Source organism: Macaca thibetana, chromosome 1, assembly GCF_024542745.1.
Source record: "Macaca thibetana thibetana isolate TM-01 chromosome 1, ASM2454274v1, whole genome shotgun sequence".
NCBI classification, from domain to species: Eukaryota; Metazoa; Chordata; class Mammalia; order Primates; family Cercopithecidae; genus Macaca; species Macaca thibetana.
The window spans coordinates 1,616,730-1,642,096 of record NC_065578.1 but is presented as its reverse complement, the minus strand read 5'-3'; the positions used below and the strand labels follow the sequence as shown (position 1 = coordinate 1,642,096).

The following is a 25,367-nucleotide window of genomic DNA, read 5'->3' as shown; positions in this document are numbered from 1 at the left end:
CTGCCCTGGGGGAGGCCTCAGGCCAGGGACCTGCAAAGCCAGCACCCAACCAAGTCGCCTAGAGCTTTACTAACGCTGAGGCAGCAGGTGCCAGGTGGGTTTGGAGGGAACTTGGCAGCCGCTCAGTGGGGGTGGGGTGGCAGAGGCAGGCAGGGTTCAGATTGTGGAAGGCCTTCGAGGCCAGAGGAGGCAGTGACAGGCGAGTTCCAGAAGACCACTGAGATGGACGGCCATGTGTGTGGGTGCGTGTATTGTGTGTGTGTGTGTGGTTTGGGTGCGTGTGAACATGTGCTGTGTGTACGTGCACATGTGTTTCCCTATGTGTGTGTGGGGGGCGTGGGTATACATATATATGTGCACATATGTGTGTGGTGTGCACACGCGTATGTGCATGTCTGCACAAATGTGTGTGTGTGTGCATGTGTGTGTTGCCTGTCCCTAGAGGGAGAGGCAGGGAGCAGGCGATCTGGCTATGGCCCCTGGTTAGCCAGGTGTGACTTGAGGTGGTTCTGAAGGGGTGGGGGCTGCAGGGGTGGAGCAAAGAGGGGACACGAGACAGGAGAGCAACCCCCGGGGTGAGTTGGATGGTGGGTGGGAGTGCGTTCCCAGGATCTGGACCCCCCCATTTGCGGTGGGTGCTATTTGTCCAGCAGGGAGGCCTGGAGTCGGGGTCTGAGGTTGAGTTTTCAGGGATGATGAGTTTGAGATTTGGGCAGAGCCGTCCAGCCAGCCAGGGGAGGTCTGTCCGTCCTGGGCAGGAGTAGGGGCTGAGCACTGCATGGAGCAACCCTAGAGAATGTGGGGGGCTCTGGAACAGGAGTCTGTGCTCAGAGAGGAGGGGCTTGCAGCCCACCAAGGCGCTGAAATTGGCAGAGCAACCCCGGGCCATAGCCCAAGCCCGCTCCCTTCCAGCCAAGCCCTCCATGACCCAGGGACCTGACCTGGCCTTGCTGCTCCCTCATCTGCCCGCTGGGCCAGGCGCAACACTGAGCACCTGACCCATGGGGGCTGCCCTGCCCCACAGAAGGCAAGAGGCCCGGCGGCCCTGTCTGGGCTGGGGACTGTGGGAGGGTCTTGGGAGCAAAGCCCCGGGGAGGGGCCCCAGCAGGACCTCAGGTCCCCATGCTTGCTCCCACCCAAGGTGCACCCTGGCACCAGAGCTCCCCACGAGGCCTCAGCTGGGTGGTCTCTTGGGACGCTCTAAACAGATGGGCCATGCTGCCCACACCCTCCCCTGCCTGCAGGTCGCTACCCACCCTGGCCTGGGAAGACCAGCCCTGCCCGCTTCACCAGACTCCAGGAGCCACTGTGCCCGGGACAAGGCTGCATGTCCCACTCAGTGCCAATTTTCAGGGCACTAGGAGAAGGGACTAGCCTAGCCCTCGGGCCATGCCTGCCAGCACAGCCTGCATAGCCACCCACCCCTGCCTCTCCAGGCCTCCCAGGAGACAGAGCCACAGGTGACAGCTCAACCCTGGGGAGCTGCCACTGACCTTGGAGGGAGGAACGGAGGAGGGAGGAAGGAGGAAGGGAGGAGGAGGGAGGGGGGAGAAGGGAGGAGGAAGGAAGTAGGGAGGAGGGAGGAAGGGAGGAGGGGAGGACAGGAGGATGGGAGGAGGGAGGAGGGAGGAAGGGAGGAGGGGGCAGGAGGGAGGAGGGAGGAACGAAGGAAGATGGGAGGAGGGAAGAGGAGGAAGAGGGAGGAAGGGAGGATGGGAGGAGGGAAGAGAGGAGGATGGGAGGAGAGAAGAGGGAGGAAGGAGGAAGGGAAGAGGGAGGAGGGGAGGAGGGAGGGAAGAGGGAGGAGGGGAGGGAGGGAGGGAAGAGGGAGGAGGGGAGGAGGGAGGGAAGAGGGAGGAGGGGGAGGAGGGAGGGAAGAGGGAGGAGGGGAGGAGGGAGGGAGAGAGGGAGGAGGGGAGGAGGGATGAGGGGAGGAGGGAGGGAAGAGGGAGGAAGGGGGAGGAGGGAGGAAGGGAAGAGAGGAGGATGGGAGGAGAGAAGAAGGAGGAAGGAGGAAGGGAAGAGGGAGGAGGGAGGAGGGAGGAAGGGAGGAGGGAGGAGGGAGGAAGAGAGAAGGGAGAAGGGAGGAGGAGGAAGGGAAGAGGGAGGAGGGAGGAGGGGGAGGAGGGAGGGAAGAGGGAGGAGGGGAAGAGGGAGGGAAAAGGGAGGAGGGGAGGAGGGAGGGAAGAGGGAGGAGGGGAGGAGGGAGGAGGGGAGGAGGGAGGGAAGAGGGAGGAAGGGAGGAGGGAGGAAGGGAGGAGGGAGGAGAGGCCCTCACTCTTTTCCTGGCCGGAGGGAGAGAGATGATGAAAGCCGAAGTCTTAGCAGACAGCCAGCAAAGGACCCTGAAAACCCAGTGTCCCTCCTGGATTACAGCTGGCCAGGCGCGCTGTGGGCTCTGAGAGCCGTGTCACGCTGCACTCGGGCCCTGCTGGCCAGCAACTGTTCCCACCTCTGTCCTCCCCAGGGACCCCATTGAGGCCCCCGGCCCCTTCCCCAGTCCCTGCAAAGAGAGGCCCCCAGGCCTGCTATCCCCACCTCACTAACACATGCCTCCAGCCTCTAGCCATTCCGAAGCTAAAACAGATTTGCTGGAGCCCTCTGACCACCCAGGGAGGTGTGAGAGCGCCATCAGCCCGGAGCCCAGGGACCCTGGGCATGAGCCTCACTCCCCTGTCCTCTCTAAGGAAACACCCCGGGCCCAGGTGCCCTCCCTGCAAGAGGCAGCACCCAGGCCCCCACCCACAGCCCCTGCCTGGCCTCTGGCCTGTTCACTGTCCCCAGGAGACAGGGGTTCCTGCAAGAAAGGTCCTCACCCCCGGGACCGTCTTCCACATGCTCTCCCTCATCCTGGTGAGCTCCACCCCTCCTCCCAGCAGAGCTCCTGGACTGCCCACTTCTCTGCAGCCCGGGCAGGACCGTCCAGGTCAGCGTACCTGCGTCCTGCTGCTGGCAAAGCCAGGTCCCTGCGCCCCGGTGTTCTGCCCGGCCTGCTGCCTGCTGAGGCTTGCAGGCCATGAACTTCTCAGAACAAATACCCCCGTGAAGCCAGCCATGGGCCACGAGGACACACTTCTAGGGGCCTGCCTTCCCGTGTGGGCTCAGGTCTCCCGGACAGCCTGGGCACAGCATGGGCGCCCGAGGACATACCCAACCCACAGCTGATTCTGCTCGGAGGTGGTTTCCACAGGGAGCCTCGGTTTCCAGGTGAAGCACATCATTAGTGCACTGGCACCAGGGAGTGGAGACACAACCGGCTCTCCCCACCTCTCGTGCGGCTGGCAGCCCGGGCAGCCTGGGGCTTCTCTACCGGCTGGGGGAAAGGGGGTTGTTGGAAGCCAGGCCCTTGCCACACTTGGCCCTTCCAGGACTGGAGGGTCCCACGGCCCAGCGTCCCGGCTTCCACAACTCAAAGAAAAGTCAAGGCCCCCGAGACCAGTGACGGAGCTTGTGCCGCCCGGACCTGGCAGCAGCTGCTCTGTCTACAGAGGCAGCATTTAATTTTGCTTTCCACAACGAGACTGCATTCTGGATACAGCTGTGGAGACAGATAAGGAACCTGTGCATGGGGGAAATACGCCCCTGCCAGAGCCCCCATGGGTGCCCAGGAGAGGAGGGGCCCCACACAGCCACTGCACCTGCCAGAGCCTCCAGGGGTGCCTGGGAGAGGAAGGGCCCCACGCTGCCACTGCACAAGGAGCCGGGGCCACTTCCCCAGGTCGTAGACGGCTCTGAAGGTGAGTCCGTGTGTCCTGCCTCCTTCTAGAAAAGCCTCTGACCCGACTTCAGGCAGGGACTGACCCAGGGAAGGCGCAGTGCCCGCTGCACAGGCGCCCAGGCGAAGCCCCCACCAGCGCCTGGCACACCCAGCCACCTCTCTTGTTGCTCAGTAAGAAGCCGAAGGTGGGAGCTTCAAAGAGCTCGGTGCACATACATCAAACGCCACCCAGGGAGACCCGCCACGAAGCCGGACGCGTGATGCCTGCGCAGGAACCTCCTGCAACGTTGGTGACAGCAGCGCATCGAGTTTCCTGGGTGCCCGGGGAGACCGCACCGCTGCACCCTCGGAGCACGAGGCAGACACTCAAAGCCGGGCTCCAGAGGAAAAGTCAAAGGTTCAAAGGGACCAAGCAGCCAGCATCATCCAGGGCCCCGGCGTGGGCACGTCTGGGGAGGGAGTCAGTGGCTCTGAGGGGTTTGGGGAGCAGGCAGGGGCTCTGCCTAACCCAGGCACACAAAGGCACAAAGAAGCGGGGAGAGGCGGATGGCAATGCCGGATCTGATTTTCTCCCTTGTCGTTTTCTGTATTTTCCAAAGTATCTCCTCTGAGTGAGTCTTGCTTTCATGATCACGGAAAAAAGAAACATATAAGAGCCGCCAACATCAGAGCTGGCGTAGAGTCAGAGGGAAAACGCAGATCTGAGTGCACTTTGAAGTCAGAAAGCCCCCAGGGAGGCTCCTATTGTGCAGACACACTGTTCCCACCTGTGCCAGCCTCAAGGCGCCGAGGCTGAGCCGCTCCAGCTCCAGCTCAGTGAGAATGGGGGCACACATACTCCAGCAGCCCTGAGCCCCAAGGACCACAGCCTCCCGCTGGAGCACTCCAGGGGACAGGATCACACCAGCCCGGATAGGCCTCAGCAGCCCCCCGCCAAGTAGGGTCGTGCTGCCAGTCTCATCCATATGGAGATGCCAGGGAGGGCCCACCAGCCCTCAGAGGCCAGGTGCACATGCGGTCAGCCCTACAAAACCTGCCTGCCTCTGCTCCCAGGACCACCACCCACACCACAGCACACTGGTCCTCCCCGGACACCTGAGCATGTACACAGCAGGGGCCGGGAGCTGAGCTGGGAGGGGAACAGTGGAAGGAGGACCCCCTTTTACCCCCCTTTACCCTCACTGGCTCAGTATTAGGGGACAGCCCGAAGAAGGCTCTCACCTCTGAGTTCAATAAGCTGCCCGATCCTCCCAGAGGGAAACACGGCCCCAACCTCAGGGACAGGACGGGGCAAGGGCAGGCACCTGAAGCCCAGCCATGGGCACTGGTGGGTCACAGGCAGGGAGGGTCCCCAGGTTCTTCCACCCAGCCCGTGTGTGCACTGGGAAGAGAAGGGGGCACCGCCGCAGACCCCTCCCCACCTGACCGACAGGAAAGACCTCCAGGCACTTCCTAGGGGCAGCTCCTGTGACAGCCCCCCCCAGAGGGGGCAGCTGGGGACCCTCCCTGCTGTGGGAGGGCAGTGGTGTCCATTCATGCAAGCCTGCACAGCGGGCTCTGACCCTCCACCTCTGGCATCTGGCCCCAGGCACTGAGAGGCTCAGGGATCAGGAGTTGGGGCTCCCAGAGCCTGGAGGGTGCACTGTCCAGGCAGCTCAGACCCTCGACATGCCCAGCAGGAGCTCCCAGGCCCAGGGCGCTGAGTGTGGGAGCCGGGTGCACACTCCAGGCTGCGCCATGGGCCCGGCCACGTGCCCAGCAGTTATTTGCATTCTTCCCCACCCGTTAGCCCTGGGAGCTGGATCAAGCTGCTCTAAATGAAAGCCCGTTACCACGGATACACGAGAACTGGGGTAAGACAAATTGCACAGGGGATGGGGGTGCCGTCAGCCATGAGGGGCCAGCAGCACACGGAGCTGGCCCCAGTGCTGTCCCACGGCCCCCAACCTGGGCCCTCTGCTGTCCACCTGCCCCAGTTCCAGCCGGAGTGCTCAGTTCTTCACCCTCAAGCTGCACTCCCAAGCAGAGTCGACCCCCGTCCCCATCACCGCCCACGGCTTCAGGGCTGAGGGTGTGAGCCAGCAAGATGAGAGAGTCGCCAGCCAGGCGCCAGCCCCAGCATCCTGGGGTCCTCACCGCCTCATCTGCAGAGTCGGGCCTGGCCTCACTGTGGGTGGCCATGGCCATGAATCCCAGAGGAGGTAGCACAAAGCTGATGCCTCGTAAATGCGCGAGGTTCCATGCAAGCCTCCCTACCCGGGACCCCGAAACCCAATAGGCCAGGGCTGAGCCTGTCCTGGAGCAGGCCGGAGGCCCACACCACCTGGGGCACCTTGCCAACCACCGCCCTAATGTGCACAGGTAACTGAGCTCACATCAGTGGTGGCAGGCACCGACTCAAGGGGATGGGACACGATTCAGGCTCAACCAAGAAGGAGCCTCCCAGAAAGACCCCCAGGATGAGGGTAGGCCAGCACTCAGCACAAGACTGCCCTCCCTCAGCATCCACCAACCAGGCATGGGGTGGGGACAGTGACAAGTGGTAGGGACAGAGTCAGGGACTGTGATGAGGGGCACGGCCAGCAGCAGGAGGGGATGCTGCAGGAGTCCCCTGTCCTGGAACTGTTGCCCCAGGACCTGACACTGTTTCTGCACACAGGACTGCTGGCTCCTCCCCCCTCCAAGCTCCTCCCACCTCCAAGCTCCCCCCCTCCCAGGCCCTGCCAGAGTTGGAAGCTCTCAGGGACTCTGGACGCTCTGGAGGGAGGGGCGCAGCTTGCTCCCCTCCCCCATCCAGTCTCCCCTTTCCCTGGTAGTCCATTCCAGACAGCTGCTGAAAGCCAGGGCCCCAAGCCCGGCAGGGGCTGTGTGCAGCCACACAGGCGCAGTTCCACCCTCAGATGGCGGAGACCTGTCTGGGCACATCTGGAGAATGTGAGATTAACAAGCCGGAGCCACCTTTGTGAGGCACAGGCATGCACGGAGCATGAGCACACACACACACGCAGTTGGGCACACACCACGTAGGCACAGGTGCAGACCCTTACGAGTGCAGGCAGATACACGCACACACGCAAGTGCTCACCACTGCCATGGTTCTCGCCTGGGAGCAGCTGCCCAGAGAGCAGCAAGGGCCCCCGGGGGGAGCAGAAGTGGCAGGTACTGATGTGCACACACAAACACACGCACACGCAGGGCAGCCAGCTGCAGGCCTGCTGCTCCAGGGCACCCCAGCAGAAGCTCAGGAGCTCAGGGAACCAGCTCCACGCCCCAAAGTCTCCACACTAGATCCCAGAGCTATCTGCCACATCGGGAGACCTTCGCCCTTCTGACAGTGACACCACCACCAAGAAGGAAGCATCGTGAGCTGCAGGGGCACCTCTCCCAGACCCCGCAGTGCAGCAGGTGGGCAGAGAGCGTCCCCCAAGAATGAACCCACCCCCTCTCTGCCCACACGAAGGAACACACACTGAGAGCTCTTGAATTGCACGCCGGGCTCCTCTGTACGTGGTGACCACACCTGTCCTGGGGTGCTAGCAGAGCCCCCGTTCTCCCCAGGTGACATCACGGAACATCACGGTCACTGAACTGAACCCTGAATCATATTGTCCCTGGGCTCCAGGAAACAGAGACGCACTCAGCAGGAAAAGAACAATGTTCTCTGGCTTGGTGTGGGCAGCCAGGGCCTCACTCACCCACAGGCAGAATGTTGGTGCTCAAGAAAAGCCACCTGCTCTCCAGATCCGGACCTGGGTCCTCAGGCGGAAAAGCTGGGCCAGGAAAGGGGGCGGCTGTCGGGGGAGCCATCATGGAGGGACTGAGGACTGTCAGTGGGGACAGCAGTTGAAAGCTGGGACTGGCTGGGATCACCAGCTGGGGCCAGCCGTCCACAGGAGGCAGGAGGAGGCCTCTCTGAAGTCCCTCCACTCCCAGGGCCCTCGGTGTCCCTTGTCAGGGTGTAGCCTGGGCCAGCAGCTCATCACACACCTAGAGAGAGCAAGAAGGCCAGAGGGAGTCAGCAGGTAAGGTCTGTCCAGGCAGGTGCATAACTAGAGGGAGGGAGCACAGTGTGTGCCCAGCGACCCCTGCTGGCAGGCTCTGCATTGCAGCCCAGCTTCACTGCACCTTATAGGTAAATAGGCCACCAGAATGGGTGTAGGCCAGGGCAGTGAGGCTGGGTAGCTGCGTCTGAACAGTCAGGTGGGAAGGACCAAAGGGCAGGGGAGGAGAGCCACAGGACCCCTCCCTGAAACCTCAAGTCTCTGGGGGAGTCACAGAGGAAGCCAGAGAACCAGGGACCTGAGGCCACAGCTTCCTCAATGCTCCAGCTGTTTCTCTGTGCTGACACTTTCCCCACAGCTTGATGAAATTCAAAGGCAAAATGGGAGTCACTTTACAGAAACCAGCCAGTATCCCCGGAGCACATCTGCAAAGCAAGAGGTGCCTGGGGGCCAGGCACGGTGGCTCATGCCTGTAATTCCAGCACTGTGGGAGGCTGAGGTGGGCAGATCACGAGGTCAGAAGATCGAGACCATCCTGGCTAACATGGTGAAACCCCGTCTCTACTAAAAATACCAAAAAAAATTAGCTGGGTGTGGTGGCGGGCGCCTGTAGTCCCTGCTACTCAGGAGGCTGAGGCAGGAGAATGGCGTGAACCCGGGAGGCGGAGCTTGCAGTGAGCCGAGATCACACCACTGCACTCCAGCCTGGGCAACAGAGCAAGACTCTGTCTCAAAAAAAAAAAAAAAGAGGTGCCTGGGGTGTCTCTGAGCCCAGGCCCCCCAGCCCCTACTGCTGTGCTGCATGCAGGAGGTACTTGCCAGCCCTCAGGGCACACTGGAGCCCCACGGACCCAAGGAGGAGCCCCAGGCATGGCAGGCAGCCCTTTCTCCTTTCTCCAGCCCTATGGTCTCACTGGTGTCACTCCTGGGGCCAGGGTCTCAGGCTCTTTCAGTCACCACTCAGCCCATGCAGTGAATCAAGGCCCCTTTGGTCTCCCTGGTAACATCTGCCAAGGGCAGCCCTGCTTGGCTGAGCTCCAGACCCCTAACTCTCACTGCTCCCCCAGAAGGGGCCCCAGGCTCCAAGTAGCCTCCACGTCCTGGCCCAGGGGTTCCGTCCCACTAGCCTCTGCTCAGCCTCCCTGCCCGGAACCTGCCTTTCCACCACACCATCTGCCAACTCCTCACTCTCAGGCCAGCTCCTTTCAGAGCCTTTCTGGCCACCTTTTCCTTGGTGCCCGCCCCTCAGGGAGATGAGTGTCCTCCCTGGGGAGGGGATTAACAGGGGCCAGGCGGGCCTGCATTCTTCCCTGCCTGCCCAGTGCAGATGCACATCAGGAGCCCCGGGCCCTCAGACACCCAGAGCCAGGCCCTACCAGGTGGGAAGAACAGCCAGGGCTGGGAAGGCCAGGCTTCTGGCGACATGTCTGTCTCCCCGGGGCCCTAGAAGCAGCCCTGGCAGGTAGGATCCCCACCCTTGACCTCGCCTCCCTCCTCACACCCAATCCCCAGGAAGGAGGACTCCTCGGCCACCTGTCCCCTCACCCTGCACACCTCAGGCCCCGGCCCTCCAGCCTCTCCCACCCCCTCCGATCGGCACAGACCGGGACTTGGCTGGCCAGGCGCCTCTGGCAGCCCTGGCCCCAGAAGATGGCAGGGGGACAGCGTCAGGCCACCCACCCCAGGGCCCCCAAGACTCTCGGCTCGCTCTCGACCAGAGGCCTCCCTCCTCGCCCAAGCCTGGTGGTGCCCAGCCCTCTCTCCAGCGCCCCTCACCGCACTGCCCTGGCTCCAGGCTCACCCCCAGACATGGGGTCTCCCAGCCCAGGTTCCCTGAGGCGGCTGGAATGAGCAGTCCCTCAGTCGCAGGGCCCTGGAGGCTTGAGCTGATCTAGCCACCGTCCCGGCCGGCGACCAGCAGGTTCCTGAGCAGTTCCTGCGGCAGCGGGAGTGCAGGAGCTGTGCCCCAACACGTCTGCCAGCGCGAGGGCCGGGCGTGGGCTCCGCTGGGGCTGGCACAGTCCAACCTAATTAGGCAACAACGCCACGTCGGCTGCCGCAAGCCTAGGCGAGGCCACAGAGGACCATGAGGTCAGCCATTGGCGTAGGCCCCACAGCACGGCACCGGGCGAGCCAGAGTCCCCGCGAAGGACAGCCACACTCCATGCTTGCCCACCCAGTCCTGCCCTGAGAGCCACCGTGGCCCCAGAGTGGCACCCTTGCTTCCAGCCACACTGGTCTCTGCAGCTCCTGGAGACCTGGAAAGGGCCTACAGGTCAGAGGAGCACCAGCTGGTCTTGTCATGGGGCCATCCCCAGTGAGGCCTGTTGCTCCCCACCCTGGCCATGGGGTGCTGGCCGATCCCTAGGAGCCCAGACCCTGGCCTGAGAAGGGGACATTGCCGGTGCCAGGCCTTCTGCCTCTGCTCAGACCCTGGCCCTGCTGCCATGGGCAACTCTCTCTGACATCACTCGGGGACAGGCTGGACCGCGTCATGCTGGGGACAGAGTGGAGAGGTCCCTGGACCCTGTCCCCATTGAATCAGGAAGCACAGCCCAGGCCCAGGCCCAGCTCCAGGCCAAGTGCCCAGGGTGCAACGACCACACACAGACCAGCGGATCGTCCTCTAGGCAGGGACCTCTGCCTTCGAAGTCCTGGGAGGATGAAGTGGCACCCACTCAGCAGGCCCTGCAGCCCTAGGTTCCCAACCTGTCAGCCCACCACTCTCACCCACGGGGAGAACCCAGGTACCTGTTCAGGGCCAGCGAGTCCAAGCCAGCTCCCACTTCTGGAGGGCTCCCACCCCCAGAGGGCTCACCGGCCGCTTCCGTTTCAACACCTGCGGTGCCCCCTCCCCCTGTGTCCCTTGGATCACGAGCTCCCAGCAGAGGTACTGGAGGCCCCCACAAGCCCCGGCCTGCTCCTCTGATATCCTCCCATCCTCCCTCCCACCTTCTGCGGCAGTGCCCAGGAAGTGGAGTGCCACACCCTTGGCTGGCATCCCCTGGCTCAGGAAGCCCCCTGAGGGCAGGTAGAAGTGGGAGCCTCAGCCTCTCCAGGAGGGATGTCTCAGAGGGGCACCCTCTCCCTCCTGGTCTGAGGCCCCGCTGGCCACCCAGCCCACGACAGAGTCCACTCTTGGGAGAGAGAGACTGAGGCCCAGAGAGGGCAGGACCCTATCCCGGAGAAACCACCAGCAGGGGCGGCTGAACTGGGGCCGGTCCAGCTGCCCTCAGTACCTGACTCCTCCCAGACCTGCTGCACCAGGCCCCCACAAGAGACCCAGAGGGTGAGGGGACAGCCCAGCTGCCCTCCTGGCCCCAGGGCACCCCACTGCAGCCCACTGCCCAGCTCAATGCCCCCAGAAGCTCCACCCGGTGGGCCCCTCGCCACCAGCACCTGCTGTCACACAGAGACCACCTCCTGCTACATCCCTGCTACCCTGACTTCCGTCTCCAGGCTGAGTGTGGGTCCCAAGCATGGAGACCCCTGGCCAAGATGTCCTGGGCATAGGAGGCAGGCCAGACCCATGCCAGTGAGCCTACGGCTGGGCCTCTGCCAGGTGCCACTGGCTGCCCACAGTCCTCCGCACTCTTCCAGCCCGAGGCCCCTCTGTGAGGCCCTGCTCCAACCCCTGGACTTAGCAGACGCAGGGAACACAGAGCTAAGGCCCTGGAGAATCCACAGGCCCCAGCAAGCTCAGCCGCTGCCCCCAAGCCGGTGGGGCTGCTAGAGCCCGCCTGTCTATGCCCACCTGCCGGCGTGGCCGCACATGGAGACAAAGCACCCAGCAGGCCCGACCCCACAACCGTGTCAGGAAGTGTGGGGCTGAGGCCAGGCCCCTCCATGCTCACAGCGGGCAGGAATGCCAGCCTGCACATCTGCGCAGGGGCCGGCTTCATGGAGGGAGCGAAGCCCGCCTGGCTCGCCAGCGCTCTGGAGACGGAGGGAGCGGTGTTTGACAAGGAAGGGAAGACCACGAAGGGCCAGCCCTAGGTCAGCGTGGGGGCATCGGGCCGAGCTCGCGTGTGTAGGCCGGGGACTCAGCCACTCTGACCCAGAGGGAAAGGCCCCCAGGACCCCACGGGACTCAGGAGGATGCTCCTGGCTGCCCGGAATCAGGGACTTTAGGAGCCCATGGGGTGGGGGACACCCCGGAGCCCCACTCAGTGTTAGAAGCAAGAAGAGAAAGCCTAGTGGCGGGTGGAGAAAGTAACGATCAGAACGGGGTGCTCGGCCAAACACCAGGCCATAGACACACCAGAGTGTGGCCCACGGAACCCTGGGGTCCTCAGAACCTTCCAGGATCCTGCAAGGTCTAAGCTGTTTTTAGATAAAGGAGGTGTCCCTTCCCCGCGCTGACATCTGCACAGATGGTGAAAGGCTCTGATGGGTGACACCCTGGGCCTCGGCTCAAATACAGTGTCCTTCACCAGTGCATGCTCAGAACTAAAGCAGAGAAGAGGCCGTTTCCCTAAGAAGGTCTTTGTTGAAGCAGTACAAATGATGAACTGTACCGAAGCTCAGTTCCATGCAGGGAGGTGGGGAGAACAGAAAGCTGCCACAGCAAAGGGCGTTTTCCTGGGAGAAGGCTTTCGAGCGACGGGGACTCCAGCTGAACTAGCCAGCGGACCTGCTATATAGTGGGGAGCAGGATTTTCCTGGAAAGACAACTGACAAACTACGGTGCTGCTGGCTGTGTGCTGTGCAGGTGTTTCCTCAAAAATGCATGAAGCCAGGCCCAGCGCAGTGGCTCACTCCTGTCATCCCAGAACTTTGGGAGGCTGAGGCAGGCGGATTGCTCGACTGAGGAGTTTGAGACCAGCCTGAGTAACATGGTGAAACTCCATTTCTACAAAAAAAAAAAAAAAAGCACCAAAATTAGCCAGGCGTGGTGGTGCGTGCCTGTAATCCAGGCTACTTGGGGGTCTGAGGCAGGAGAATCACTTGAGCACAGAAGGCAAAGATTGCAGTCAGCCAATATCATGTATGTGTGTATATATGTGTGTGTATATGTGTGTATGTGTCTATATATGTGTGTGTTACATATGTGTGTATATATGTGTATGTGTGTATATGTGTATGTAAATGTGTGTGTGTGCATGTGCCCAATGAAATACTATTCAGCCTTTTTTTTTTTTTTTTTTGAGATGGAGTCTCACGCTCTGTCACCCAGGCTGGAGTGCAGTGGTGTGATCTCAGCTCACTGCAACCTCCGCTTCCTGGGTTCAAGTGATTCTCCTGCCTCAGCCTCCTGAGTAGCTGGGATTACAGGTGCCCACCACCACGCACGGCTAATTTTGTGGTTTTTGTTTTTGTTTTTGTTTTGAGATGGAGTCTTGCTCTGTCGCTCAGGCTGGAGGGCAGTGGCACAATCTCGGCTCACTGCAAGCTCCGCTTCCCGGGTTCACGCCATTCTCCTGCCTCAGCTTCCCAAGTAGCCGGCACTACAGGCGCCCACCACCACGCCCGGCTAATTTTTTGTATTTTTAGTAGAGACAGGGTTTCACTGTGTTAGCCAGGATGGTCTGGATCTCCTGACCTCATGATCCGCCTGCCTTGGCCTCCCAAAGTGCTAGGATTACAGGCGTAAACCACCGCACCCAGCCTAATTTTGTGTATTTTTAGTAGTGATAAGGTTTCGCCATGTTGGGCAGGCTGGTCTCAAATTCCTGACCTCAAGTGATCTGCCTGCCTCGGCCTCCCAAAGTGCTGGGATTACAGCCGTGAGCCACTGCACCCGGCCTCAGCCTTTAAAAAGGAAGAAATTCTGACCAGGCGCGGTGGCTTATGCCTGTAATCCCAGCACTTTGGGAGGCCGAGGCGGGCAGATCGTGAGGTCAGGAGATTGAGACCATCCTGGCTAACACGGTGAAACCCCGTCTCTCCTAAAAATACAAAAAACTAGCCCGGCGTGGTGTCGGGCGCCTGTAGTCCCAGCTACTCGGGAGGCTGAGGCAGAAGAATGCTGTGAACCCGGGAGACGGAGCTTGCAGTGAGCCGAGACCACACCACTGCACTCCAGCCTGGGCGACAAAGCGAGACTCCATCTCAAAAAATAAATAAATAAATAAAAGGAGAAATTCTGTCATTTTCAACAACATGGATGGAACTGGAGAACATCACGCTAAGTGACATAAGCCAAACCACAGAAGACAAAGACCACGTTCCACTTACGGGTAGAAGCTAAAACTGAGCTCATAGAAGCAGAGTAGAAAGCTGGTCCCTAGAGGCCAGGGTTTGGGGAATGGAGAGATGATGGCCAAAGAGTGTCAGGCCTCAGTTAGACAGGAAGGGTATGTTTTGTGGTTTGGGGGGATTTTTTAGTTCCATTGTGCAGCATGGTGAATATAATGAATAATAGAATTTTGTGCATTTCAAAACTGCTAAGACTACATGTCAAATGTTCTCACCACAAAAGATGTTAAAAATCTGAGGTGGGCCAGGTGCGGTGGCTCAAGCCTGTAATCCCAGCACTTTGGGAGGCCGAGACGGGCAGATCTCGAGGTCAGGAGATCGAGACCATCCTGGCTAACACAGTGAAACCCCGTCTCTACTAAAAAATACAAAAAACTAGCCGGGCAAGGTGGTGGGCGCCTGTAGTCCCAGCTACTCGGGAGGCTGAGGCAGGAGAATGGCGTGAACCTGGGAGGCGGAGCTTGCAGTGAGCTGAGATCCGGCCACTGCACTCCAGCCTGGGCGAAAGAGCGAGACTCCGTCTCAAAAAAAAAGAATAAATATATATATATATATATATATATATCTGAGGTGATGGTTATCTTAATTAGCTTGATTTAAACTGAAATGATTGTATTTAAAAATCACACCATCACTATCTACCTCATAAATATATACAACTATAATCTGTCAAATATATACTTTTAAAAATGAAATTTAAAAATAAACAGGCCGGGCACAGAGGCTCATGCTGGGGGGCCAGGGTGGGAGCACCACTTGAAGACAGGGTTTGAGGTTGAAATCATCTCTGTAAACTTTATACAATTACTCAGGGGAGAAGGGAGGGGGAGAATGGAAAATGAACCAAGCTGGCGGTGCAGGCAGCGTCACGACGAGGTGGGCTTGCTCTCTGACCTGTCCTCATAACTGTCGCTGCCTACTGCCCCAGAATCATGCAGACCCTGTCCCAAGATCACAGTTCCCCTAACTACTGTAGAGAGAACAACTTAAACATTGTACAAGGTTGTTTTCCATCTGAGATACTCTTTCAGGTCCTGCGTAACAGTAAAATTACGGATACCAGCTGGTCGGAAGGACCTCACAGGAGCTGACTCACCAGCAAATGCATTTTCCACCTCCTGATTTCATCCCTCTTACCCCAACCAGTCAATGACCCCAGTTTCTCCAGCCCCTCACCCTCCATGATCCCCTTTAAAGCCCCAGCCCAGAACTCCAGGGGAGGTGGATTTGAGGGTCTCCTCCCATCTCCTTGCTTGGCACCTGCAATCATTAAACTTTCTCTGCTGCAAACCCTGCTGTATCCGTGTATTGGTTGGTTACTGTGCAGAGGGCACACCAATCTAGTGGCCTTAGAACAAGAACAACCGGGACAATATAGCAAGATCCCATCTCTTTTAAAAAAATAGCTGGGTGTGGGGGAGTGTGCCTGTGGTCCCAGCTACTCAGGAAGCTGAAGCAGGAGGACCGTTTCAACCCAGGAGTTCAAGGTTACGTTGAGCTGTGATGGTGCCACTGCCTTTCAGCCTGGGGGACAGAGCAAGACCTTGTCTCTAAAACAAACAAACAAACAAAAAAACAAATAAAACCTTTCCAAAACAACACAAAACGAAACAGCAAATTGCAGGATCTGTTGTCAATAATAAAATTCAAGTGTAAGTAAAAATCAGCATTTTGGAAAATTTGTATTCATCACTGTGAGTCTATCAGCTTCCAAATATTTAAAAGTTTTTATTATGAGATCGGGGTGATAGTAATGTGATTTTGGGGTAATATTTAATAAAATATGTCAAGATTTGAAAAATCTGCATAACTCAGTAAACCAATATATTTCAAATTATTAATACCAAAACATGGTCTTCCAAAATTATGCATAGGCAAATTCTCACTCAAAGTGAAAACCAGGGCCAGGTGCAGTGGCTCATGCCTGTAATCCCAACACTTTAGGAGGCCAAGGTGGGAGGATCGCTTGAGGCCAGGAGTTTGAGGCTACAATGAGCTACAATGGTGCCACTGCACTCCAGCCTGAGCAACAAAGCAAGACCCTGTCTCAAAACATAACAAAAACAAAAAAAAACAAAGTAAAAACAGACCCACAGATGATAATGTTAACAATACAAAAAGTCCATTGGCACAGTTTCAGATTCTGTTATCCCAACAACCTGTAAGAAACTCTACCATTCATCGGCTGGGCGCGGTGGCTCACGCCTGTAATCCCAGCACTTCAGGAGGCTGAGGCAGGTGGATCACAAGGTCAGGAGATCAAGACCATCCTGGCTAACATGGTGAAACTCCGTCTCTACTAAAAATACAAAAAAAATTAGCCAGGCATGGTGGTGGGCGCCTGTAGTCCCAGCTACTCGGGAGGCTGAGGCAGGAGAATGGCATGAACCCGGGAGGCGGAGCTTGCAGTGAGCCGAGATTGTGCCACTGCACTCTAGCCTGGACAATAAAGCGAGACTCCATCTCAAAAAAAAAAAAAAAAAAAAATAGAAACTCTGCCATTCATCCAGTCCGGGTGCACCATCAGAGAAGAGTGTCCATGATTACCTGAAAAGATGGCTCAGCCCTGTGAGGTCAGATCTCTTCACCGATTTCAACCAAAACACACTGCAACAGATGCCACATGGATACAAACATTCAAGAGACTGCAAAACTCCAAAACCACGTCCCTCTTCTCACTGATTTTTTTGTTTTGAAAAGTATTTTCATAAAATGTTAACATGTTATTTCTATTAACATGTCATTAGTTTATGGGTTTTTTGGGTTGGTTGGTTTGTTTGTTTTTTGAGATGGAGTCTCACTCTGTCGCCCAGGCTGGAGTGCAGGGGCGCGATCTTGGCTCACTGCAAGCTCCGCCTCCCGGATTCACACCATTCTCCTGCCTCAGCTTCCCAAGTAGCTAAGATTACAGGCACCTGCCACCACGCCCGGCTAATTTTTGTATTTTTAGTAGAGACAGGGTTTCCATGTTGGCCAGGATGGTCTCAAACTCCAGGCCTCAGGTGATCCTCCTGCCTCAGCCTTCCAAAGTGCTGGGATTACAGGCGTGAGCCACTGTATCCAGCCTTTTTTTTTTTTTTTTTTTTTTTGAGATGAAGTCTTGCTTCGTTGCCCAGGCTGGAGTGTAGTGGCATGATCTCGGCTCACTGCAGCCTCTGCTTCCCAGGTTCAAGCAATTCTCCTGCCTCAGCTTTCTGAGTGGCTGAGATTACAGGCATGCGCCACCACGCCCGGCTCATTTTTGTATTTTTAGTAGAGACGGGGTTTCACCATGTTGGCCAGGCTGGTCTCAAACTCCTGGCCTCAGGTGATCCTCCTGCTTCAACCTCCCAAAGTGCTGGCATTACAGGTGTGAACCACCATGCCTGGCCTGTTGTTATTTTCAATAAGACTTCATGAAAAAAATATTTTTAGATGATCACTTTGAATTTCTATCATGGAAAAATATCAAATGATGTAACTAGTGATGTGCTGGTCAAGGTTTAACAGCAACCCTCTCTGCTGCTTTCCGCGGTGTAAACATTCCACGCGAGCCACAGAGTACAGAGTACGGCATTTCCACTAGACAGACACACACAGACTGCACCCAGGTAGCAGTGTGGATCACAGTAAGCTACAAATAATTAGGAAGCTATACATTTTGAGTGTTTATTTCCTTTGCTTTTTATAGTATTTCTGTGTTTTACACAATTTAATTAGTTTAATTTTATTTGAATAATGGTTGTGTCCAACAACCAGCTGATGAGATTACTGGAGATGCTACTGTGGGCTCTGGTGAGCAGGTGCAAGCCTGCTTCAGCACACACTGGAGACAGCACCCCAAAACCAAAGCTCCTTGGGTTTCTCAACAGCTGCTAACAGTGTTGGGGCCAGATGCAGTGGCTCACACCCATAATCCCAGCACTTTGGGAGGCCAAGGAGGGTGGATCATCTGATGTCAGGAGTTCGAGACCGGCCTGGCCAACATGGTGAAACCCCGTCTCTACTAAAAATACAAAAATTAGCCGGGCGTGGTGGCGCATGCCTGTAATCTCAGCTACTCAGGAAGCTGAGGCAGAAGAATCGATTGAACCCAGGAGGCAGAAGCTGCAGTGAGCCAAGATCGCGCCACTGCACTCCAGCCTGGGCGACAGAGTCAGACTCTGTCTCAAAAAAAAAAAAAAAGTGTAAAGGGGTCCCGAGGCCAAAACATTTGCACCCCACTAATAGTGATTAAAATACTCGCACCAGAACAACACACTGCATTCTGGAAAGCACAAAAAACAAGAGATACACACTCAGTGCTCCTCAGATGGAGTCCCAAGGGGGAAGCGATACTGATGGGGGTAAAAGCAATGAATGCACCAAGCAATCACTCCACTCTCCAGTCGAGAGAGGAGCGGCTCCCACAGCCCTCCAGGCCTGAGGCCTGAAGAAGAGATTCTTCAAAACGGGGGGTCTCTGGGCCAGAGGTCAGCTTGAAGCCTGCCCTTAAACTCTTCCTCTCTGTGACTCAGTTTCCTCATCTGTAAAGCGGGGTGCAAAGAGGGTGCCCCAGCCCTGGGGTCCTGAGAAGCTGGGCCTGGCAGGCAGACTTGAGGCCCTTCCTGTGGTCCAGCTCTAGGACTCCCGGGACTCAGGGCTCTTTCTGCAGCCCCCACCGGGACATAACCGTTCAGCCCCACATCCCACTGCAGATCTGCAGCCCCGCCCCTGCCTGCACCCCACCCCCTCCCCTCGCCAGCATCACTGGGCCCCAGGCAGCCCCGCGCCTGCCTCTCGCAGGAGCTAGAAGCTTCCAGACCTGCACTTAGGGAGCTTTGTCCTGAAATCACGGGACGGGGGAGCTGAAAGTGGAATCGAGCAGCAGGAGGAGGGACAAGAGGTGGGCGCTGCCTGGATGCCCCCCAGACACTGGTTCCTTCGGGATCCAAGTCTTGGGGAGGAGGTGGAGTCAGCTGAGAGGGATGTGAGGTAGGGGCTGGGGTGGGGGCCTGAGTCCTTAACTCAGCACTGATGAGCTCCCGACCAATAACCAGAGATGGAGGGAGAGGGGAGGCAGGTTATGGCCGCTGTGCCCGCCCCCACCCTCATAGCTGCACCCGGGCTACTGGGGGGGCAGCACAGGAGGAGGTAGTGGGGGGAGGACACAAAGGGGCTGGGTCAGGGGGGGACCTGGCCTGCTGTGCTTGAGCTTTGAGCTGGCAAGAGCCATCTGGGGGCGGCAGGTACAGTGGTTCTGAGGCAGGAAGTGCCTGGCTGGCCCCAGCCCAGGGCTGGCTTCAGGGTCCCAGTCCAGCTTCCACAGACAGCTTCAGATGAATCCCCCGAGGATCAATATGGTGGAGCCCACAGAAGAAGGATGAATGGCCCCCAAGTCTCCAGAGCCCCACGTCACCACCCCCACCAGAGCCGGCGACACCTCCTCAAAGCTGGCCCCCCGGCCTGTGGATGCCAGGGTCAGGCACGGGGATCCCTGCATTGAGCTCTGGGCAAGGAGAGCCAGCGGGGTGGTGGCGTGGTGGGGTGGTAGGGCTGGAGAGCCCCGGGTCCCCTGCCTGCTCCCCTTCCTCCCTCACCGGCCTCACATCCCCAGGAGAGACCCTGCACCCCAGGGAGGCAGTGGGTGGGGCCCAGTGCCAGCTATGACCCCGGGGTCCCTCCTTCTAGCACGTGGTGGGGCAGAACAACCAGAGCCCTGCCCCTCCACTGAGACGCCCAGAGCTCACTGCAGGAGCCCCCATGCCTGACCCTGGCATCCAGACCCGGGAGCCAGCTTTGAAAACTAAAACATCCCCACTCCTCTCTCCCTCAGTCTAACTGAAGGTGCCCAGAGGAATGCTGGACGCTGTTACTGTCGGCAGTTGCTCATCGGTGTGAATCAGTTCTGTGCAGTTTCCGAAAAACAAAATTCAGAAACCAACTAGCTATGGGGCTGAAGACACAACAACGTGGGCTTTGCCTGGAATTCTCGGGGGGCACCTGCCGTGAGGGGTATCTGCCTCACACCAGTCACACATCTTCACTGCGGTGGCTCCGCAACTCCTGCAGGTTCCTGAGCACCTGTGTGTTCAAGTTTTGGGGCAGGACACAGGGATGCCCAGGGCCCAGCCTCTTCTCACCAGAGTCTAAACGCCTGCAAAGCCCTGAGCTGGAGGACCGGGGCAGGCCCCGGAGGGCACCCTACACACATGCCATCCTGAGTCCTCTCATAACTCAGAAGGCAGGGGCCTCTATTCCCCCACTTGATAGGTGAGGAAGCTGAGGCCAGGGAAGGCCAGGAGCTGCTCAAGGTCACACCTCAGCGCAGAGGCTGCAGCCCCTGCCTGTCCCCTCTTCCCAGGGCTGCCTGGCTCCTGGCCCCAACTCTGCATTAGGGAAGGCTGCATTAGGGGAAGGTGGCACCTCAGGAGGTGGCTCCAGGGTGCCCTCCAGCCAGCACACAGCCCCTCACCGGCTGGCCATATCCAGCACAGCCCAGGCTATGCAGTATTTGCAAGACAGGGCCGGACTCTCCACGGCCCATCCAGATGCCCGCATCCAGAGTGGACGCCACTCCAGCTTGGGCCTCCCTCGTGGGTCCTCTCTGGCCTTGCCTAGGCCCATAGGTCCTGGGCTCACTCTCCTGGGCACCCAACCCTGTGTGGTCCCAGATTCACCAGCCCCCCTCCCTCCAGCCTCACGGAGGAGGCTGGGAGGCTGGCCAGGGCCCACCCTTAGCGCCCCCCAACCCAACACCCCCAGCCTCCACATGCCGGAAAAGGCCATGCCTCTCACATGGACACAACCCTCCCTCACTCTTACCAGTGCAGTCTCTTCCTCCAGGAAGTCTTCCCAGACCTCCTCTTTTGGGTGCCCTTGGTTTCCAGCCCCCAGCTATCAGCCAGTTCAGCCCAGATGACAGCTGCACACCAGGACCCTTCATTTCCTGTCAGCAAGGTCACGGTGCCCAGCATCCCTCCCCAAGCCCAGCGACAGGTAGACTGGGACACAGGTGTGGGCAGACTGACCTGGGATTCACCCTGTGCCTGCCTTGGACCAGGCATGGCCTCTCTGGCCATCGGTTTCTCAGCTCTGCCACAGGCTCATGCCCCTCTCTCCACAGATGCTGCCCCATTTCTCATTTCCTGTCCCAGCTCCCTCAAAGTTCTAAGAGCAGCCCAGGCCCCAGAGCCCCAGGGCCCCCCCAGGCTGGCTCTGCTCTGTCAGACCCACGGTTCTGCCAGGAATTCGTTCCTGCTGGTCCCCGGCCAGCACAGGGACACAAGGAGAGCCCCCGACCACCTACCCGAGCCCCAAAATCGCCCAACATCACTTCCCAGGCCAGCCCATGCCCAGACCAACCCTCTGCACTCTGGCCCCGTCCTAACCTCACCTGCTAAACCCCGGCCCAGGCACTGTTTCCCGCGGAGGCTCCAGGAGGCCTTCATCCACCAGCATTTCCTGCCTCTGCCTGCTGGGCCCTGCCCTCCCTATCTTGGCTCCGGGGCCTCTGCCTGACTGTGCCCACCCAGGGCTCACTTCCCCTCCCTGGGCCCAGTGCTGCCCGCCGCCCACCCTCCTCAGCTCACACTCTGCAGGTACCTCCAGGGCCTGGGTCTGCCACAGCCGGGTGGAGTGGGGCTCCAGGGCCTCCAGCCAGGAGGACGAACCTGTTCTCCTGGTTTGTGGCTGGCACTGAGAGGGGCTTCCCGAGGGCCGCACCCTAACGGTCCTGTACCTGTACTCAGGGCCAGTATGTGGGTGGCCCTTCCTCAATCCCCAAACCGATTTATAGCTAAAGAGAAGGGAGGGGACACGGCCACACCCCTGAAGCCAGAACTGCCACCCTGGGCAGGAGGCACTCCCCTCAAGCAGCACCAGTGCCCACCCCTGCTCTACGCTCCAGGCACTTGCCCACCCAGGGAACCCAACCTGCTGCGTCCAGCTCCTGGGCCCACCCTGCCCTCCTCCGGGTCCTGAGTGGCTGCTGGGTGCCAGGCAGCATCCCAGGCACAGCAGTCCCCCGTTCTGGTGCAGCCCACACCCCACCACAGAGGGCACAGGGGGCAGCACCTGCTGGGCTGCCCACCACACTGGGTGTTGGGGAGGAAATGGGGATACAAACGGTGGGGCTGCGCCCCGAGCTCCCTCTCCTCCCCAGCCTCCGAGCTCCCCAGAGGACTGGAACTGGGTTCAGTGGAGCAGCACAGGGCCTCCAGAGGAAGGATGTCGGATTGGACGACACACCTGCGGCTGCTGGGCAGAAGTGGGTGAGTGTGACGGGCAACGCTGAGAGCCCTGCTCCGGCGCAAGCTTGGTCTGGGAGCTTGCTGGAAACACACAACTGGACCTCGGCCCAGGCCCATCCACCCAGACCTGCACCGTGACCAGACACCAGACGATGTGTGCACTGGGCAAGAGTGAAGTCGGCTCTTAATAAACACCAGTTGATTATTACCCAGTCCCATTCCACACACCAAAAGATGGAAGCCCAGGGGAGCTCAGATGGAATGGGTGTGAGAGCCCCCTGTAAACGGCAGGGCTGGCGGAGGGCACAGTGGGCTTCGGTCAGAGGCCAGCCAGGAAGCACTCCTGTGCAGTGTCCCCAGTAGCCTGGTTTCAAAGCTGGGCGGTATATAGGCTGAGTGGCAAGAGATGGTGAGGTATGTCGGGGCTTATCGATTCAAGAACAGGCTCCTCTAGAAGGATAGAAAGCACCGCCAATAGGAATAACGCTCGGTTTAAAGGCTGTGGTGATCCCCTGCTGGGGCCTGGCACGTGGCTGTCAAGAAACTCAAGACCCGGGGTAGGCCCTGTTGGCCACTTCTGCCCAATGCCTGTGGTTGCTCTCCCTAAAATCCACAGCCTTGGCCGGGCGCGGTGGCTCACGCCTGTAATCCCAGCACTTTGGGAGGCTGAGGCAGGCAGATCACAAGGTCAGGAGATCGAGACCCTCCTGGCTAACATGATGAAACCCCGTCTCTACTAAAAATACAAAAAATTAGGCAGGCGTAGTGGCGGATGCCTGTAGTCTCAGCTACTCGGGAGACTAAGGCACGAGAATGGCATGAACCCGAGGCGGAGCTTGCAGTGAGCCGAGATCGCGCCACTGCACTCCAGCCTGGGTGACAGAGCAAGACGCCATCTCAAAAAAAAAAAAAAAAAAAAAAAAAAATCCAGTCAACAGCCTCTGCCTTCCTGCCCTCAATCCCCGAAGCAGAGAGGGACAGGGTTTGTGAAAAGTCCCGAGAGCTCAAGAGGGGGCTGCCACAGGGAGACAAGGGCACCAAGCGGCAAACGCCCCCTCCCCTGGCAGGACCCCCCCATGCCCCACCCCAGAACCCTGGAACCCGCCAGAGCTCCCTGGTTGCCTGGTCAGCCAGGACATGGAGACATGACTCCCGCCCCACCTCCCTGAGACCCCTCCAGGCGCTTCCTTTCCTCCGCCGTTTCGGGCAGATGGTTGCTCCACTTGGCGGGTGGTTCTGATCTAGATTCGATTGTCTTTGGGGCAAAACTCCCCACCTAATGCCGTGTAACTCTACAGGGGAGCCCGGTGGAGAGCAGATGGGCCGACACTGCCACCTGCTGGCCATCCCAGGATAGGACCCCCAAATTCATGTCATTCTCATGAAGGACCCTCGGGGTTCCAGAGGCCTTCGAGGCCCCAGTGAGTGAGGAAATTGAGGGTCGCGGGTCCATTACAAGACCCAGCCAAGGCCTAGAGCCAAGGCTTGAACCCTGGAGGACCCCCAAACCCCACCTGCCCAGGAACAGCAGACACTGGGACACTGTTTCAGGTCCTGCCCAGGCCCCTCCCACTGTGAGGCTGGGATTTGTCGCCCAGGGAGCAGGTGAGAAGAGTGGGGAAAGCAGTCCTGAGCCTGGGCGGCGGTGGGGGATGCCTCCCAGAGCAGGCCATCAGTCAGGGGCCCATCCTAGAACCCAGCGTGAATCCAAAGGAGCCAAAGCCTCCTCCTCAGAATCAGACTTGGAGCTGTGAACCCAGGGGCCAGAGCAGTTCTGGGCCAGGAAGGGGAGCTTCGTCTCAAACTGTTATCTAAGCATTGACCAGAACACACGATCACCTCAGCGGTTCCATGTGGGCGATGCCGGGCTGCCTGGTCCACGGATGAGGGGTTCAGCTCAAGGTGCCCAACCCAACCAGAGGGCAGCCTCTGTGTCCAGGAGACACGTGTGCACCCGCGGGGTGAGAACGCCAAAGGGGTGCAGGTAGGTTCAGTAGCCAGAGGGCCTGCGGGGCCACCCAGGCCATGCCCTTTCCTGTAAGAGCGGCCATTCCTGCAGGGTGGGGCTCTGGCTTTGTGACTGGGCTGTGCCAGTCTGGGTATGATCCCACAGCTGAGCCCCTGTAGATGCAGGTGAGGCAAGGAACCCCACGCCCTCCCCACTGAGGTCAGCGGGGCGCAGACGCCCCCTTGTCGGTGCCCTGCCTTCCTCCTGCAATCCTGCAGGACTCTCCAGGGCCAAGTGCTGCCTTTGGGACCAAAAAGACAGCGCCTTCTCCTTCGCCTGCCCTGCGGCCATTCAGAGACATGCAGGGCACCTCCTGCTCTGCCTGGCCAGGTGGCCCCAGAAGCACAGGCCGCAGACACCGCGGGGGACGTGCGTGGGCCTCCAGTTCCCGCCCCAGCCCTTCCCATCCCCAGTTCAGGGCAGGTCCAGCTGTGGCCAGCGGTTGGGGAAGGCTCTGTCCCCTCCAGGTGTGCAGCCTTGGCCAGTGCTTCAGGCCTCCCTCCGCTCCTGCCCTGTGAGCAGAGGGGTCGGGGCGCCTGCGATGTGGTTCCCCAGAGCACCAGCGGGGTTCAGGCCAAGCAGGGTGGAGGGTGGAGGGCCACCTTCCGCCCGTCCTGGAACCACGCGGCGGCCTCCCGGTTGCCCCCCACCCGCCAGGCCCTGCCTCCCGTGGGCACCAGTGGGGAGTCCACACCAAGCCGGCCATGTGCTTTTCGCGCGGGATTACTGGGGAAGCCGGCTGCTCGGTACCTGGAAGGTCCCGGGTCTCGCCTCGTGCCCCTCTGGCCCCCAAACCCACCGGCGCCCCGGAACAAGCCAACCGGTGCTGAGAGCCCGCGCAGCTCAGAGGGCGAGAGGGCGGGACAGCCGCGGGGGCGCTGGGAGCTCGGCTTCCCGGAGAGCCAAGCGCAGGCCTCCGTCTCCCCAGCCGCAAATGGGCCCGCAGCGTCTCCACCCCGCAGCGCTGTCCCCAGTGGGAGGGCGGCCCGTGGACGTGCAGGGAGCACGGCGGGGGCCCGAGGCAACGCAGGACCCTGGGGGCGCCGCACCCCGCGGCCTCGCCAGCGCCTGTCGCCCGCGCGCCCCGCCCCCACGCCGGCTCCTGGGCTCCGCCCCGTTCTGCGCCTCCGACTCCCCGTGCCGCCCCGCTCGGCGCAGCGCTGGTTCGGACTCCAGCCCCACTTCCGCCCAGGCCCTGGCCCCACCTCCAGCCCCGGTCCGGCCCCGCCCCC

At 59.5% G+C, this 25,367-nt stretch overlaps 1 protein-coding gene across 1 annotated transcript in view; it reads right to left on the bottom strand.

Annotated features, from left to right (window-relative positions):
• Positions 1-7,600, bottom strand: part of PLCH2 (phospholipase C eta 2) — a 73,818-nt gene extending 66,218 nt beyond the window's left edge. Inside the window, exon 1 of the mRNA XM_050802083.1 lies at positions 7,414-7,600. Within this exon, the coding sequence (XP_050658040.1) occupies positions 7,414-7,528 (115 nt within the window). The 5' untranslated portion in view covers positions 7,529-7,600. The remainder of the gene's footprint in view (positions 1-7,413) is intronic.
• Between the last annotated feature and the right edge of the window lie 17,767 nt (positions 7,601-25,367).